We start from the raw sequence: 16,449 nt of genomic DNA, 5'->3' as shown, positions 1-16,449 counted from the left end.
TTATTTCATCAGACCAAGGACCAAGTCCGGTCAAAGAAGTTTACTTCATAAGACCAAGGACCAAGTCCGGTCAAAGAAGTTTACTTCATAAGACCGAGGACAAGTACGATGAAATTTTTTCGCTAAGCTGTAAATACACAGTGTTAGAAGCGAAAACAAAATTTCATTTTTCAAATCTTGTTCGGCATACAACTCCGCTACCCTACAAAATGGCGTTACGCTATTACAAAGGACTATTCTACTGTCCGGGGTTGCTAAAGTTGAGCCACCTATTCACAAAATCCTCGTGAAGCCGAGTTCGGGCGTTCTCGGCAGCTGAAGAATAAGCAGGTCGACGAGATGCTCTAATCGACCTACCACCTCTTCCCTGAGCCCGGGAAGCTCTAGCACCTCGGCGGCGAAGAGTCTCTTCACGAAGCATTTGTTGATCTTGCTCACTCATAATCACAGCTCCTCTACGAACTTCAGTCCGTCCTTGTCTTGACGTTTCCGGCTGTTCCTGAGTTCGTTGCTGACTTGGAGTAAGGTTTTGAGCAAGTGAATCAGGGGTTTGAGCTGGAGTGTGACCATCTGTTGACAGGAAATGCCTAAGGAATCTCTCGATTGAGGGACGCCGGGAAAGAATGATGTCGTACCGAGAAGCCCAGCGCCGCAATGACTTCACGACTTGTTGGCAAGCCGAGCTCTCCAGCGCATTGTTCCTCCGGAGTACATGATATTCCTCCCACAGTTCGTCAACTCGTTCCTGAACTTCAGAGATGGTCATTCCCCCACGCCTGCAGATGAAATCCTCATACGCAGTCCTCTCAGCGACGGCAGTGTTCAGCTCGGCCTCCAGATCCTTCTTTTCGGACTCTAAGTCCTTATTATCGGCCTCCAGCTTCATTGAACGAGCCAAGAGTTCGTCATTCTTCATCTGGTCAGCTATAGCTCTTTTCTCAGCTTCGTCTAAAGCCGAAGAGTACAGCCGCTTCCAGTGAAGTACCTCCAGCTCCTTGAGAGTTAAGAATACAAAGCAGCTACGTCAGTTCGGCATTTCAGCTTACCGAGCAGGTAGTAAACCACAACAGGAGTAAGAGAGTACGAAAGGCTATACGAAGACACAAGAGCAGAAAGAAGAATTTTTTCATTCATAAGAAAAAATTTTTTCTACACAAAGGCTTCAAGGCCGTTTTACAAGAAGGAAGAAACTAAACTAAGAGAAGGAAGATGAAATCATACTCCGCTAGCTTCGTCTCCGCCTTCTCGGTGAGGTTCAGCTTCCTTCTCCTTGTCTGCTTCAGCTTCAGCCTCGGCCTCCCTGCTCTCCCCAGCCTGCTCGGCGCCACCGTAGCCGATCTGCTGCGCCTCCTGCTCGGCCTGCTCATCGCCGGTCTGCCGCTCATGCTGCTCGGTCTCACCCTCTCCATGGAAAATTGGAGCGGGTGAAACTGACCCTATGGAGGCAAAGATAGCCTCCATGTTCTCATCGCGGTCAGCTCGGCAACTACGAACTTGGTCTGCAGAAAGCAGGACCGAGGACGAAGCAAGCTCCTCAAGCACCGGCAGACTCTGAAGCCGAGCTGCTATCTCTCGGCCGTACAGCGGCAGGATGACTTCGGGACCCTGCTCGGCTTTATCGGTCATCAGTTTCAGCAGATCACCGACAAAGGCTGAAAATTGGTTGCTCAGAAAGAGTTTCTCCGCGAAAGCACGGAGAGCCTCCCCTTGGGCAACCACGGCAGCAGCATCCCTCCGTTTCGTCTGCTCTCGCTGGATGACGAGCTGGTTTTTGGCAAACTGAGCTTCATCCTGGGCCGAAATCCTAGCAGCTCTGGCCTTCTCAAAGTTAGCCTCAGCCTGTTCGGCCCGATGACAAGCAGCCGCCAACCTCCTCTGCATCTCAGCATAGTCATTGGACGCTTTGGAGAGTTCGACGGCGACGAGCTTGGAGAGCATATCGTTCCTCTGAAAATGGATAAAGAAAAAAGTCAACAAAGGGGCCACAAAAAATACAGGAAAAAAGCAAGGCCAGAAAATCAAGAAGAGAATTCACCTCGGCGAAGTCCGTGGGCCATAAAAACGGCTCACAGATATGTTCCGAAGGAGGCGCCAAGACCACGTCTTTCTCTGGCGCTCTCGGGGGCTTCTGGGCCTTCCCCTTCCCCTTTGCCGAAGTCGACTCCGGCTTCTTCGGATCCGAAGAGGTTTTTTGCCTTTTCGGAGTCCTCTCGGCATCAGACACCGAGCTGGTGGTTTTCGGCCTCTCCGGCTCCTTGGACTCCGAAGATTTGCGGCTCAGCTTATTCAATATGTTCACTACCGAAAAACAAGGAAACAAGGTTAGTTTTCGCCGCTAAAGCAGTAAGGCATAAAAAAGAAATCCTCACCCTCAGTCTCTTCGTCCGAAGACGAGATATTGAACACGAGGTCGCCCTTGACGAGCTCAGTTTCCGAGTATTGTTTCCTAATCATAGGAATCTTATTGAGCTCGCCCTCGAGCTCGGCCAACGGTTCTAACCGAGGATGGGGAATCACGGACTTCGGCCCTCTCCAAGGAAAGCCCGGAGCCGAAGTCCTATTATAAAAAAAGAAACGGTTTTGCCATTTCGGCCACTTGGTTTTGCAGAAGGCCCTAAAAGGCTGTAAGGGGATCAAGTAAAACCAAGATCCCTTCCTTTTAAACTGGAAAAAATTAAGGATTGCCCGCAGAGACAGATCCTTATCTAGCCTACGGAGTTCGGCACCAAAAGCCGACAAGTGCCTCCAAGAATTCGGAGTCACCTGACCTAAAGGGAGTTGAAAAAAATCAAGAAGCTCTACAAAAGGTGGGGGAAGAGGGAAACGAAGCCCGCATTCTAAGCAGGCTTCGTAAACGGTGGCATAACCCTCCGGCGGGTCGTTAGCCCTATGATCATCGTCGGGAACCACCGCCTTCCCCCCGGGAAGAAGATATTTTTCGTGTAGAGATATCACGGTGTCCTTACTCAAGACGCTGTGAAAGTATTCTACAGTCTTCTCCCCGGACTCTTTCCGGCTAGAAGACCCCTTGCCCCCTTTCCTACCGCTACCTAACTCGGAAGAAGAAGAAGAAGACATGGTTCTTACTCTTTGCAAATTCTGAAGAAATTCTTGAAACCGGAAGGAAATTTTTACGCAAAGGAGATAGAGTGCAGAAGAAGCTATAGCAAAAGTGTTCAACTGATGAAGAAAGGACGTATTTATCAGATTCGGAGAAGATTTCAAAATCATCGCACCGTTTCGAATCCCACCTTTTTAGGATTCAACGGCCGGATTTTACTGTCGCATTTAATGCAGTCACGCGCAAGGCACGTCCCCTGACGTCAGCCTCCCCCGTACCTTTATCCAGAATGCCGAAGTGACTCGCTTCGCCGAAGTGATTCACTTCGTCTTTCGGGGGGGGGTAGTGATGGGGTACGGACTAAACAAGCCCAACAGCAGTGACGGCCCATCAGCCCAAAGCCCAAGGAAGAGTATCAGTTCGGCATTACCAAAGAGTTCGGCCCTAGCCTACAGCTCGGTAAAAGCCGACCAGTCAAGCTCTACTCTCAGATCGGCTAAAGCTGCTCGGCAATAGTTCAGCAGTTCGGTCTCAGTATTCGACCGAACTGGAAGATAGTCAACTCATGCAGGATAGTGGACCAAGTACAGAGATAGTGGACTCATGCAGGATCTCATGCAAGATAGTGGACCCATGCAGGATCTCCATGACCTCCACGACATCCACAACCATCATTAGTGGTGATGCAAGCCACGATCTTAGTTCAAGGTATAAATAGAACTCAGATCAGATAAAGAAGGTTAAGTTCTAAAGAAGCTCTCTAGAGATAAAATATCAAATAGCAAGTCTGTATTGTAAGCTGTAGAAAACAGATCAAGCAATACAACTCTGCCCTCTTTTCTTCCCGTGGACGTAGATTTACCTCAGTAAATCGAACCACGTAAATCTTTGTGTCGTGATCTGTATTTTCCTGCATTCATCACCATCAAAAATTCGCCAAACCATCAGATGACTGCTATAATTTTTCAAAATAATGCTACTTGAACACTACTAATAATTAGCGAGTCTTAAATGTTTTCTTGCGACATGAAACTCTATTATTCAGCTCAAACATTCAATAAAATACAACTATATGTATTAAAATCATTTAAACAAATCGATTAGTCAAATCTGATACCTAACTACCGGTTTGGCTAATCCATAAAAAAGAATTATTAAGGCTTCCACGCGTTATGAAGAAAGAGACATTAAATGAATACTGTCATTATTTACTTTCATTTCATTGTCATTTTTAATGGTATAAATATGTCAAGCTATAGCTGATCATAGACACAGGGATTTGAATTATGCCCCTTAAATTACATGGTAGGAGTAATAGCATCCGATGGGGCAGAAGATAGGCTGCCCGATGCCTCGGGCGCGCAATCGTCCGCCCACTGTGGGTGCATGGACGATACCCGATGTATCGTCCACGTCCTACAGATCGTCCACGGACGATAGGGCATCGTCCGCGCCATCGTCCGCCCATTGTGGGCGACGCGGACGATGCAACGCGTTTTTGTTTTTTATTTTTAATTTCAAAAATTTTATTTATATGAATACCCCTACCCCACCTTCATTTGTAACATTTCCATTAACTTTTCCACACTCAAATTACACTATAAAATGGATTCCGGTGAATACCCAAGTCCGAATAGTCCGATGTTTGGGGGTGGTGCGCGTTGGCCGGGTACAAACCCTGACGAATATCGGCCGTTCGACTCCAACACACAGTACGATCCCGAATTCAATACGGATTCGTACGGTCTGTCTGACATGGAGCCGTCTCCAACTCGCCCCGCCGAGCCGCCGCCCCAGCCAGAAAGAAGCGGAACCGGCACCGGGCGTACAAGGTGCCACCTCCGGAAAGAAATGAAGAGTACGCCCCCGGGAGGACAAACTACCAACCGGATGAAACCCTCGTCTTGACGAGGTGTTGGGTGGATATTTCGGAGGACCCGGTATTCGCGAACAACCAAAAGCAAGTTGCGTACTGGGAGCGCATCGTCGAGCGCTACAATGAGGCGAAGCCGCCGAGCACGTACAAGCGCCATAGGGAGCAGCTCCGCAAGCACTGGGATCAGGTGAAGAAGTAAGTCAACCTGTTCTCGGCGGAGTACGAGAAGTGCTCGAGTGAGCAGGGAAGCGGCCAGAGCTTAAGCGATGTGCGCGATAGAACGTTGTTGTCGTACCAGTCAATGTACGACGACTTCAAGCATTTCAATATTTGGGCGCTTTTGAAGGACAAACAGAAGTTCCAGGGCGGGATTCTGCCATCGGCTGCGCTAAAGAGGCCGAGGACCACCGAAGCCGGTGCTTACACAAGCAGCGAAAGAGGCGCATATCCGGTGGACCTCAACCGGACGATGTACGAGGAGGAGGAGAGTTCCGGCACAACGGTGTCTTCCCGACGTCCCATTGGCGTCAAGGCTGCGAAGAACAAGGGGAAGGCGAAGGCGACGTCCTCCTCGCAAGTCGCGGCCGCCAACCGGAAGACGTTGTTGGACACGTACAACGCCCTCATGCAATGTCACCCGGCCAAAGCCGAATACCTCCAGGGGATGATCGATGAGCTGCGCCGTAAGTTAGGACTTTTGTAGAGTAGTCAACTTTTTTTCATTTCTAACTCGTGTAAAACTTTTTTTAATCAATGTAGGATTTGCCGTTTTTAATTAATCGTGATATTTTTTAATTATTTTGCATTGACATATTTGAAAACATTTAAATTAATTAATAAAACAATAGTGAAACCTATAGGGCGGCCTTTAGGGCGCCCCACTGCAGGTGGAAAGAGTAGGATGATAAAATGCTGATGTGGTGGTGCATAAGGCGGGCTTTAAGGCGCCACGCTACTAATGCTATGATATTTTTAAACAGATGTTACTCTTTAAAATTTAAATGTTCCAAAAGTTTTGTTTGCCTGGCTAGTCATGCTCCATTTACATTAATTTTAAAAAAAATCCTTTTATTTATGATTATATCAAAGCTCAAATTTATCAAAATACCATCATTTTTCCGACCTAACTCATTCATCATTTGTGTACTCCACCGATAACAAGAATATATTACTTATTTAATATGAAAACCAACACTGTATTTACAAGTCGTTGAAGCTTTTTTTTTTTTTTTATAAAAATTGGGTTCTTTAAAAAAATAAAAAAATTGACATCCATTGCTGAAGGATAAGCAAAACAAAAGGATAATGCGGTTTTAAAACAATTATCTAATTTAGAATATCCAAATATTCGAAACCCCCACAAATTTCATATACCTACCTTTACAGAAACGAAAACAAAAATGTGATAGAAATGTGAATTGGCTGGAGATCACACAGAATTCGGTAATTAGTTTGAATATGAAGAAAAAATCGGTGTAATAATCTTAAATAATCGATTTAGTTCAAATCTCAAAATCGCATTTTTTTTATTAAAAGATGCTTCATATCGTATTGGATTTGTATGTGTATATAGACAGAGAGAAAGAGATGGAGGATTAAGCATCAACAATTTCCACTGATATCTAAGATCCACACACATATACTATTATACAAAAAGTCAAAAAGTAAAAATTGAAGTAAAAAAGAAAAACGAACTATCGATCTCTAAAACCTAAAATTTAACGGATCAAATCCAGGGGGAAAAAAGCAGAAGAGAGAAACAGATTTAACAGCAACATCATCGGAATTTAATCGATTCACAATTCCAACAAGGAAGGAATCCTCACATCACGCGCTTACCGGACTTCGGCGGCCGGCGGCGCGTCTTCTCGCCCTTACCGAACGCCCCGCAGCATCCGAAAGCCGAAACCCTAGGCGAAGGCGGCTCGACCGCCGGCGACACCTTTCCGGTACGGAATCCCCTCCCGCCGTTGGATCGGCTCCTATCGATGACCAATCCGGCGGGATGCGGAGGCGGCGGCGATTTCTTCACCGCCGGATCCTCCTTGCTGCCGCTGCTGCTCTCCTCCTTCTCCTTCCGCTCGTTCGCGACCTTATTGAACTCGCCGGCGAGGAATTTGTCGTCCCACACGAATCCGGAGGAGCCTTGTCGCCGGAACGATATGGCAGATCTCTGCAAGCTCTCCATATAAGAGAAGCAGCGCTAGATTTATGTGTGTTGGGGTGAAAACTGGAGGTAGAGATTTCGTTGGAGGATGGCTCCGAAATCGGAAATGCTTTAGTGTGTGTTGTGCGTGTGTGGATTCGGTGATATATGGCGAATAAAACAATAGTAGTTAGTATTTAGACCCCTTCAATCTTCATATAGTGTATATATATTTGTAAGTAAGTTCTCAAAAATTCTCGAATATTGATTTGTTTTGCATTTTAATTTATTATTATACATATTCAGTTAAGATATACACTCTATACGCTACAAAAATTAATAAAAATAGAAATAGGTTAATTAGAAATTGCACTAATTTTAACACATAATTGGTAAAGTAATACTCCATTTGTTTCTTCATAGTTGAGTCATTTTTTCATTTTGGGAAGTTTCCTCGTAGTTGAGTCATTTCCATATATAGTAGTAACTTTTTTCTCTTTTACTTTATTCTCTCAACTTTATTCACTTTCTACTTTATTCTTCCTACTTTTTTTCCTCTCTTACTTTTTTATCTATTTATTTAACATATTCAACATCCATTTCTTAAACTCCGTGCCGAAAAGTTTTGCCTCAACTATGAAGAAACGGAGGGAGTAGATGATAAGAAAAAAATAGGTGAAATATATGTCTAGTCATGTCGCCGTTTAATAAATTGTAAATTTCCTTACATTCCCGATATTAATGGATCTGATGTTGTCACCGGTTGAATAAGTAAATTCACAGCATTCTTTTGGAATTTTGATTGTGTTTTTTTTCAATTTTCTAGGGTCATCCCAGTTTTTTTACGATTATTGTGTTGTTTTCAGTTTTGTATCATGATCGGTAAACTATTATGTTCATTCTGGTTTAAATGGTGAAAAGAGGATACAGTTCTAAAATGAAAACCATCAATCCAATTTTAAGCTGGTATATGCAATCCAAAATGTTGATAATCTCTACGTAATATATGTAACATATCTATGTAACTATGTTAATATGTTTATAAGGAGATGATATGCTACATATGAATTTCGAATATTATATCAAAACATATTTTAGTTAATTTAAAATTTTGACATTTTATAGAACTTAAAAATACTACCTCCGTCCTACATTAGATGTCCACATTTGCCATTTTAGTCCATCCCACAATAAGAGTCCACTTTCACTTATTTATAGTAAGCAGACCTCACATTCCACTAACTCAATCCACACACATTTTATTATAAAATTAATATATAAAGTGAGACCCTTTACTTTACTAACTTTTTCAACCAATTTTCCTTTACATTTCTTAAAATCCGTGCCGAGTCAAATATGGACACTTAATGTGGGACGGATACCGCGCCATCCAGGAGGTCTTGAGTTCGAATCCTGGATGACGCAACTTGGGATTAATTTCCCCTATGGGCCTTTACAAGGCTGGTTGCCTTGGGGCTTTGCAAGCTTACGAGTCTGGACCCGTCTGATGGTGCCTCACTTACGTGCTTGACCCGTCTAGGGGTGGATAACTTACATGCTTAGTACCAGCTGCGAGAGGCTAGTTCTTTTGGGGACCACGAGGTTGTATATAGCTTACATGCTTAGTACCGGCTGGGAGAGGCTAGTTCGTTGGGGCCACGAAGGACTGGGAAGAGAGCTAGTTCGTGCGGCCACGAAGGAATGGGGGAGGCTAGTTCGCTTGCCAATGTATCTCGAACTCCGATGTGTGTGTGTGAAAAAAAAAATGTGGGACGGACGTAGTATTATCTTTATTTTGAAATGTGTAAAAATCTTTATTGTTTTTGTCCCATTGTTTTGCCTTATTAGTTTCCGAGGATGTATTTTGGGACCATTGGGGTATATATTATCTTAAATTATTGGGAAGGAAATTATAAATAGAAAGGAATATGTGGATTTAATCCTTGCATCTTAAACTTAAACATTAACATAATTCCTTTACCAAATGTTATAAATATAAAACAATAAATATAAATCCCAATCCCTTTGTGTTGGGGTTTCTACCTTTTTGTATGAATAAATATAAAACAATAGAAAACGTAAAACATAGTAAATGAGTTTCAGCCTAATACTAGTCCACAATCCAATAAATAAATTAAACTCCGTATTATTAGGTAATCAATAAAAACGTTTGGTTTAATATCTTCTACATGTATGTTAATGGTTGACTGATTAATATATAAAGTCAACTTTTAGGTTTGAATTCATCGTGATGAACTTTTAACTTTTTTTTTAATTAGATTCTTTTTTCCTATTTATGTGAGCGATCTGCTTAGGATGTAATCCAGGTGAGTTTTGATCAATAATCTCCTGTTATGCATTAGGCTTTATTGAGGATGTGTTTTAATGATCTAGAAGATAATAATACCAAGATAGAGAATAGACATTTTATATATAGACATTTTTAATTGTTTGATATTGTATATAAGTTTAACTCAAAGCTCAATATAAAACAAAGTTCACCTCAATCTTGTCAAAATTATAACTCTAACCATGTTTATGTAACTCATCAATTTAAGTTAAGCCACACAAATTTAGATAATTTTTTTTACCAAACAACAACGAAAAAATTTTATCTACGCATACTTTGACACAAAAGCCTGCATTTCGTATTTTGTTTTAGATATCTTTTATATCTCATCTTTCTTGTGAGACAGAGATTCCCGAAAATTTTCGAATCTCTCAACCAAAAATTCAAACCATAAATGTAATTAGTTTAAAATATAAAAAATCGACATGTTTCGCTGCAAAAGATCCTCTATTATGGTTTATAGTGAAATATTTTTGAGATACTAGTACTATTTGTTACAAGAATAATTGAATGAATTATTGCTTACCACATGACAAAATAATAGTATTCTCCCACTTTTTGTAACGCTTGTACACTTTGACCAAGTTATCTGACCGTTATGCTCTAGCCTGCAAAATAATACTACTCCTGTAGGAGTAAGTCATAAAAAGCTGACATTTCAAAGTTTTCAATCTTGACATATTAACCAGGAGTACTATAAAACAAAATGCTTAAGGGCATCAGTAACCCCGTCCCCATTTCCGGCCCCAAGTCCCCTCCACGTCATCATTCCTCTACAGTTGCGGCCCAGGCCCAACTACTGTAACCCTGCAGGTTGCGGCCCGGGCCGCAACTAATAAATGACACTATTCACAACTCCAACCTATTTTGAAAGTAAAATAAAAAACGCTGTAAATTTATAACACGAAAAATTTAATTTCATCGAATACTGCAAAATTACAACATATAAATTTTCAAACTGAAAATAAAATACATGAAAACATAACGTCAATGCTGGAAAACGTTGTTGCGAGTCCAAATTTCTTCGATTAGATCGGCTTGGAGGCGAGTGTGTTGTTCCTCTTTGAAGTAGAATGTGAAGTTGAATGTGTATGAAAATGGTGTAGTATTTATAGAAAAAAATTTCGAATTTAAAATATATATAAAAAAAATTGGTTGCGGCCCGGCCCGTCACCGTGCAACGCTGGGCCGGGACGCGGGACTTGCGGCCCGTCTCCGTGCAACCCCGTCCCGGGCCGGGACTCGGGACGCTCCCCAGGCCGGTCACGCGTCACCGGGACGGGCCTGAGCCGTGCCGCCCTTCCGTGTAATGCATGGGACGGGCCGGGACTCGCAATTTGCGGCCCGGTCCCAAGGGTTACAGATGCTCTAATCGATGGAACATCATTTTAGGTCCACGAACTTTATCAAATTCCCATTTTGAATTCGTGAACTCTAAAAATATTATTTGAGATTCGTCAACTATGAGTTAATATCAATCGAAATACTTTTTTACTATTTCCAATTTTTTCCGGACGAAAATACCCTCAATACCTTGAAGTGTATATATTTTAATAAACTTATCACATACTCATATTTCATTATAAATATCTTTATTATATATTTTTGACCAATTTTTAAATGTAATTTGACATTCAATATTATCACTTAATTTTAAAATTTTTAAGATATGAATACTCGTAAAAATGAATGTCACAGTCAATAGACGATACTTGAATATTGTTATATTAATATTATTTAATTTTTTAAATAAAATAGTATCAATATTCAAATATCTTCTATTGATTGTAACATGAACTTTTACGAGCATCCATACCTCAAAAATATTTTTAAATTATTTAATTATAAAAAGTTGAAGAAGAAACTTTTCTTGCATGTCACAAAATTAAATGATATTGAAGGTTAAATTATATTTAGAAATTAGGAAAAATATATAGTAAAGATATTTATAAAAAATATGAGTATGTGATAAGTTTATTAAAAATGTATATCCTTCAAGGTATTGATGGTATTTTCTTCCGAAAAAACTTGGAAATAGTAAAAAGTACTTCAATTGATATTAACTCATATTTGACGAACCTCAAATGATATTTTCAAAATTCACGGACCTAAAATGAGAGTTTAACAAAGTTCGTGGACAAAAAAAATGTTCCCTCATTTTAATAAGTTCAATAGTACTACTAGTACTACTTTTGTTCGTTATATTCTTCGCATGATCATTTAAATTCTGATTTATATAGAATTTCAATCAACATTTTGACCATGGCCTCCACATCATCATGCTCTCGGTACTCCTCCATCAACTCGGCCACCGTGGACTAGCCATAAAGCAACTTCATCCCCATGATGGGCTCCACGAGCAAGACCCCAAAGTCGTGGACGTTGCTCTTGGAGGGCATTATCACATTGTATTTGAAAACAATGACAATGTAAGTAGCCCAAGGAGTCATCGGCACTATCAAGACGTGTACTCTTAGATGGCTGCCGAGCTAGTAGAGGTTAGAAGTCTGCGAGCTTGGCATCGTTATCAATGAAGAGGAGAATGTTGGTGACTAGACGTCACATCGTACGATTGGAGTATCAACTACCAAGTTAAGATAATTGAGAGTGTATATGATATCGCTATATGATTGGGATTATTTTAGACTTTTTTTAAGAGGGAACATCTTTGTTAGTACATCAACTATCTCAAATGAGCAAATTTAGTCCGTAACATTTCATAATATCTTTTGAGGTCCATTAACTATAAGTTAATATCAATTCAACTACTTTTTGGCTATTTCCAATATTTTCATTACCAAAGTACCCTTAAGGCCATGAATGACAATTCAATCTATTTATTCATCCACTTTTTTCTTTCTTCTAATTTATTTGGGATTAAATTGAATAGATCTTATACTATTATTATTAATATATACCATACCTTATTTGAATATTATAATATTACTTTCTAGTGCTAGTTAATACTTTTATATGGTTTCATTCTCAATTATTTATATTAAACTAAGATAAATGTTTTATTTTAATAAATCTCGTAATTTTATTAAACTGAAAATTTAAGTTAATCATAATATATAATATATACTCCTACTACATTGAAATAAAAATTTAATAAAGTAAAAAAATATGATTTACGTATAGTCAAGAGAATAGATATGAGAACTATGAACAGTTTTCATGATGTTGTAAATGACCTAATGATAATATTAAGACGCGACATTGTGATATTAAACAATTGATAGCAACTATTGATTTTTTATTTAATTAAACAATCATAGATTTAAATTAATCATATATTCAACTAAAAATGTCATTGTCTTTTTTATTAAATTGATTATTGACAATTTCAACTAATTTTTTTAGACTACAATTACTACATAATAGTAGATAAAATAAAACTTAACTCTTTGAATTATTTAAGATTCTATGTATGTTAATAAAATTTAATTTATTTTTAACAATCAATTTTGTATTGCACTTAAAAATAACATATTCTATGTATAGCTTTAAGATTGAAAAATTAATATTCCATCTAATAAATTGAACTACTTTTATATACAAATATTGTATAAGTATAATGTTTACATATATTTATATTTAAGTTATTTCACTATTAATATTGAATATAGTACAATAATTTAAAATATTATAAATAAATAAAACTAAACATAAATAATTAATAGTAATATAATATTAATATCATTAAGATATTTTTATTTTGAAATTAAAATTAGAAGGAACATTTTTTTGGGTACATCAACTATCTCAAATTATATACTTTAATGAAAATGAGAGGGTAAATAGATTGAATTGCTCTAATCGGCCATAAGTGTACTTTGGTCATGAAAAATATTGGATTTAGCCAAAAGTAGTTGAATTGATATTAACTTATAGTTAATGGACCTTAAAGATATTATGAAATGTTACGGACCAAATTTGCTCATTTGGGATAGTTGATGTATTAAAAAGACGTTCCCTCTTTTTTTAAAGATAAATGCATGTGGAATATTAAAATTAGGTAAATAATTTGATTCAAACATTTACTTTGGTATCACTATATAAAATTAATCCTATTATCTAGTAGTACTAGTATAGTATATCAGGATGAAAATTCCACTTAAGAGAAACAAAATGGAGACTTTTTTAAAGGGAAACATGAATAGGAACACAACACTAACAATAGTGGAACTTTTACAAAAATGGTAAATTTATGTCAAGGTAAGTAGATAACGATTCCAAGTCATTCATGTTTAGATAGTGATAGGCAGCTCGAATATACATGAGATAGAAGTCGAGGTTCCTTGATACAAGAAATTACTTTTAATCATCTGAAAATACTACTGTGATATGATATAAATTTATAATGATGAAGTGTAATAATACAAAAAAATCAAGATCATCTAGTATTTTAGTGGGTCTGAATGAATTTTGTGGGCGTGTCGATCTATGATTGGAAAAACCCATTACCATCGCTGGTTGGACAGCGGCAGGTGTTGTTTGGCTCCATTTCATGGCAAACAGGAGTATACATAATACAATAAGGTGGTGTTGAGAGATTATTTTAGTCATAAGGGGTTAGCTATGACTAATTATTCCATGATTATTCATTTAGGATTGAGTTGTGGGGTTGAATCTCATGAACCAAACACACTACTAATTTAATCCTGGATACAATCTTGCAAACCGAACACCCCCTAAGTATATATTAGGTTTACTATTTTATACTACTAGGCTACTACTAATAATTCACCTCTTATTCTCAATTAAAATTCTTTCATTGTTAAATGTTTCATTTCAATTATTAAGGAAAATAAGAGTATTAAGTTATTTTCTTTCGATTCGATCTTTTAACATAGAGGGCACTTAAACATTCTCACAAAACAAACATTTATCTTTGAAGCAAGAATCATGGTTGAATCATTGCATCAAATGAGGGAGACACAACTGCTTTTGATTATTGAATCTAGTTTCAATCTCGTATTTTAGTTCGTCAACAAAAATAAACATACTTTATTAGCACACGATACATATCAAATAAAAGAGCAAGAGGACCACAATTTTTTTATTTGGTGTAGCCTTTAATGTAAACGAGGTTTCTTTCACTTCTCCTGTGATATTATGATTGGCCAAGACCTTACCCTGCAATCACGAATCACAATGAAACATCTATACAAGACTTAGTGCATAACTTTTGTTTCCTAGTTCTTCATTTACAATAATTGCACCACCCTTTCATGTTTCCAACAAATGACAAAATGTGATTGAGTCATCCACGGCTAAGATAGATTCTCTATTGGTAGTCTATTTGCTATATATTGATGTGTAGTGAGAAAGTGAGAGACAGAGTTGTTTTCATGTTGGGAATTCTTGAGAAAGTTTTAGTAACACTTTTTAAGGGTGATTTCTAACATTCAAGAAAAACTAACTTCTCTAAGTTGAACTGCAATGCTAAACTGCAGATATAACAGTTAAACCAAGCATGTTGTTTTTCCAGTCGTTCGTTTGTTCACCTTGCAACCGCTGTTTTATATCTAGAGACATGATGCAGAGGAAAGGGCAAAGAAATCGAGCAACAGTGAGACTTACAGCGTCGGTCATCCACCATGGTAGAGCTCTCAGTGATCCGGCCAACGTTGTGGGGATACTTGGAGGTGATTACAGTCTGATTTTCGCAAAGAAACTAATCGATCATGAAAGAGAGCTGCCATTCGTCCTCTGCATGGAACCAGCGTTGGTCAACCAGCTATTATCGCTTCAAAAAGGTTCGTTACATTGCCTTTCTGGTGAACCAGAAGAAGTATGTATTGACGACCACTGGTTGATAGTTGAGAAGTTGAGGCGTAAACGAGTGATTCTTGAAAAATGTGGAGTTTGCTGCATTGTGATGCCCTGTCATTTACTGCAATGCTGGCACGATGAAATCGAAGAGGGATGCTCCGTACCTTTTATTCATATGGGTGAATCTGTAGCTGAGGAGCTGAAGGAGGCGAAGATGAGGCCGATTGAAGCTGGCAGCGCTCTCACCATTGGTCTTCTTGCCACCAGCAACTTGTTGGTGACTAGGATGTATCAGCAGAAACTTGAAAACGAGGTATTTATCGCCTGCCCCTTCGTTTCTTGATGATTCTTGCAATACTACCTGAGACTGCTACATCTGCAGGGTTTTGAGGTTTTAATACCAGATACAAACACCTTGAAACATATAGTCATACCTGCGGTTCAAGCGTTGAGCCAAAAAGACTTTGTAGGAGCAACGAATTTGCTTAGAATCTCTCCTCATATTCTGCTGGTAAGAGCTGTGAACAGAGTGGTTCTTGCTTCTGATGAGTTTCGTGAACTTTTGCCTTCGGATGATCCCTTGTGGAGAAAATGCATAGATCCAATGGATGCTTTGGCCTTCTCGACTGTCAAGTATGCTCAATCTGTGGAAAGAAGAATTAAATAGAGAAAGCTAGCAAGTTCATGTGAATGTTAATATATATGTGTGAATGTAACATTTATTAAAATTATCCGTACATGTACGTTGTAAGCCTGTAAATTTACATTCAAACGGGCTATATAAGCAATACCGGTCCTTCAAATGGCAGGTTGCACTATATATGTAGAGTTCATGAGTTTGGAATCAAGAATTATAGCAAGGCTAAGTGAGAACGAACACTCACCAAGAACTGGAACAAAGCTAATATAATGACAAAATTTGAATCATGGAATGCATTTCGATAAAAATGTAGCAATTTTATAGAGTCAGTACAACAGAAGGATCCACACAACATTGGACAAATCACATAGAATGTACAGCAATAACTAGATTTCTATTTATAGGAAAGAAATACATAATAATACTCATACGCTTATCCATTCGTTTAGTCAATTTATTGGTGTTTGCACAGTAATATCCGTAGAAGAACGAAACAACTGAAGCTAGGAGCAGCAAGGTATTAATGAGGGGAGGATCTACTGAAGCTTCATTATGCCAGGACAGGAAGGAAGGACGACGATAAGAGCATCACCATATC

At 38.9% G+C, this 16,449-nt stretch overlaps 2 protein-coding genes and 1 long non-coding RNA gene across 3 annotated transcripts; 1 reads left to right on the top strand and 2 right to left on the bottom strand.

Annotated features, from left to right (window-relative positions):
- Positions 1–6,532: 6,532 nt before the first annotated feature.
- On the bottom strand, positions 6,533–7,291 carry LOC121798183 (MAPK kinase substrate protein At1g80180-like). The gene has a single exon (XM_042197055.1). The coding sequence runs from the start codon at positions 7,123–7,125 to the stop codon at positions 6,760–6,762; it is 366 nt and encodes a 121-aa protein (XP_042052989.1). The 5' UTR covers positions 7,126–7,291; the 3' UTR covers positions 6,533–6,759.
- Positions 7,292–14,363: 7,072 nt separating this feature from the next.
- On the bottom strand, positions 14,364–15,147 carry LOC121797937. Its single transcript, XR_006049993.1, has 2 exons — positions 15,020–15,147; positions 14,364–14,572 (listed from the first exon to the last, which is right to left on the bottom strand). It is a non-coding gene; the product is annotated as an uncharacterized LOC121797937 (long non-coding RNA).
- LOC121797936 lies at positions 14,603–16,031 on the top strand. The gene is made up of 2 exons (XM_042196719.1): positions 14,603–15,524; positions 15,594–16,031. Exons 1-2 carry the CDS (start codon positions 14,913–14,915, stop codon positions 15,876–15,878), a joined length of 897 nt encoding a protein of 298 aa, XP_042052653.1. The 5' UTR covers positions 14,603–14,912; the 3' UTR covers positions 15,879–16,031.
- Positions 16,032–16,449: the final 418 nt, after the last annotated feature.

Source organism: Salvia splendens, chromosome 4, assembly GCF_004379255.2.
Source record: "Salvia splendens isolate huo1 chromosome 4, SspV2, whole genome shotgun sequence".
Lineage (NCBI taxonomy): Eukaryota > Viridiplantae > Streptophyta > Magnoliopsida > Lamiales > Lamiaceae > Salvia > Salvia splendens.
Note: the sequence above shows the minus strand (reverse complement) of the source record. Positions and strands in the feature narration are given on the sequence as shown.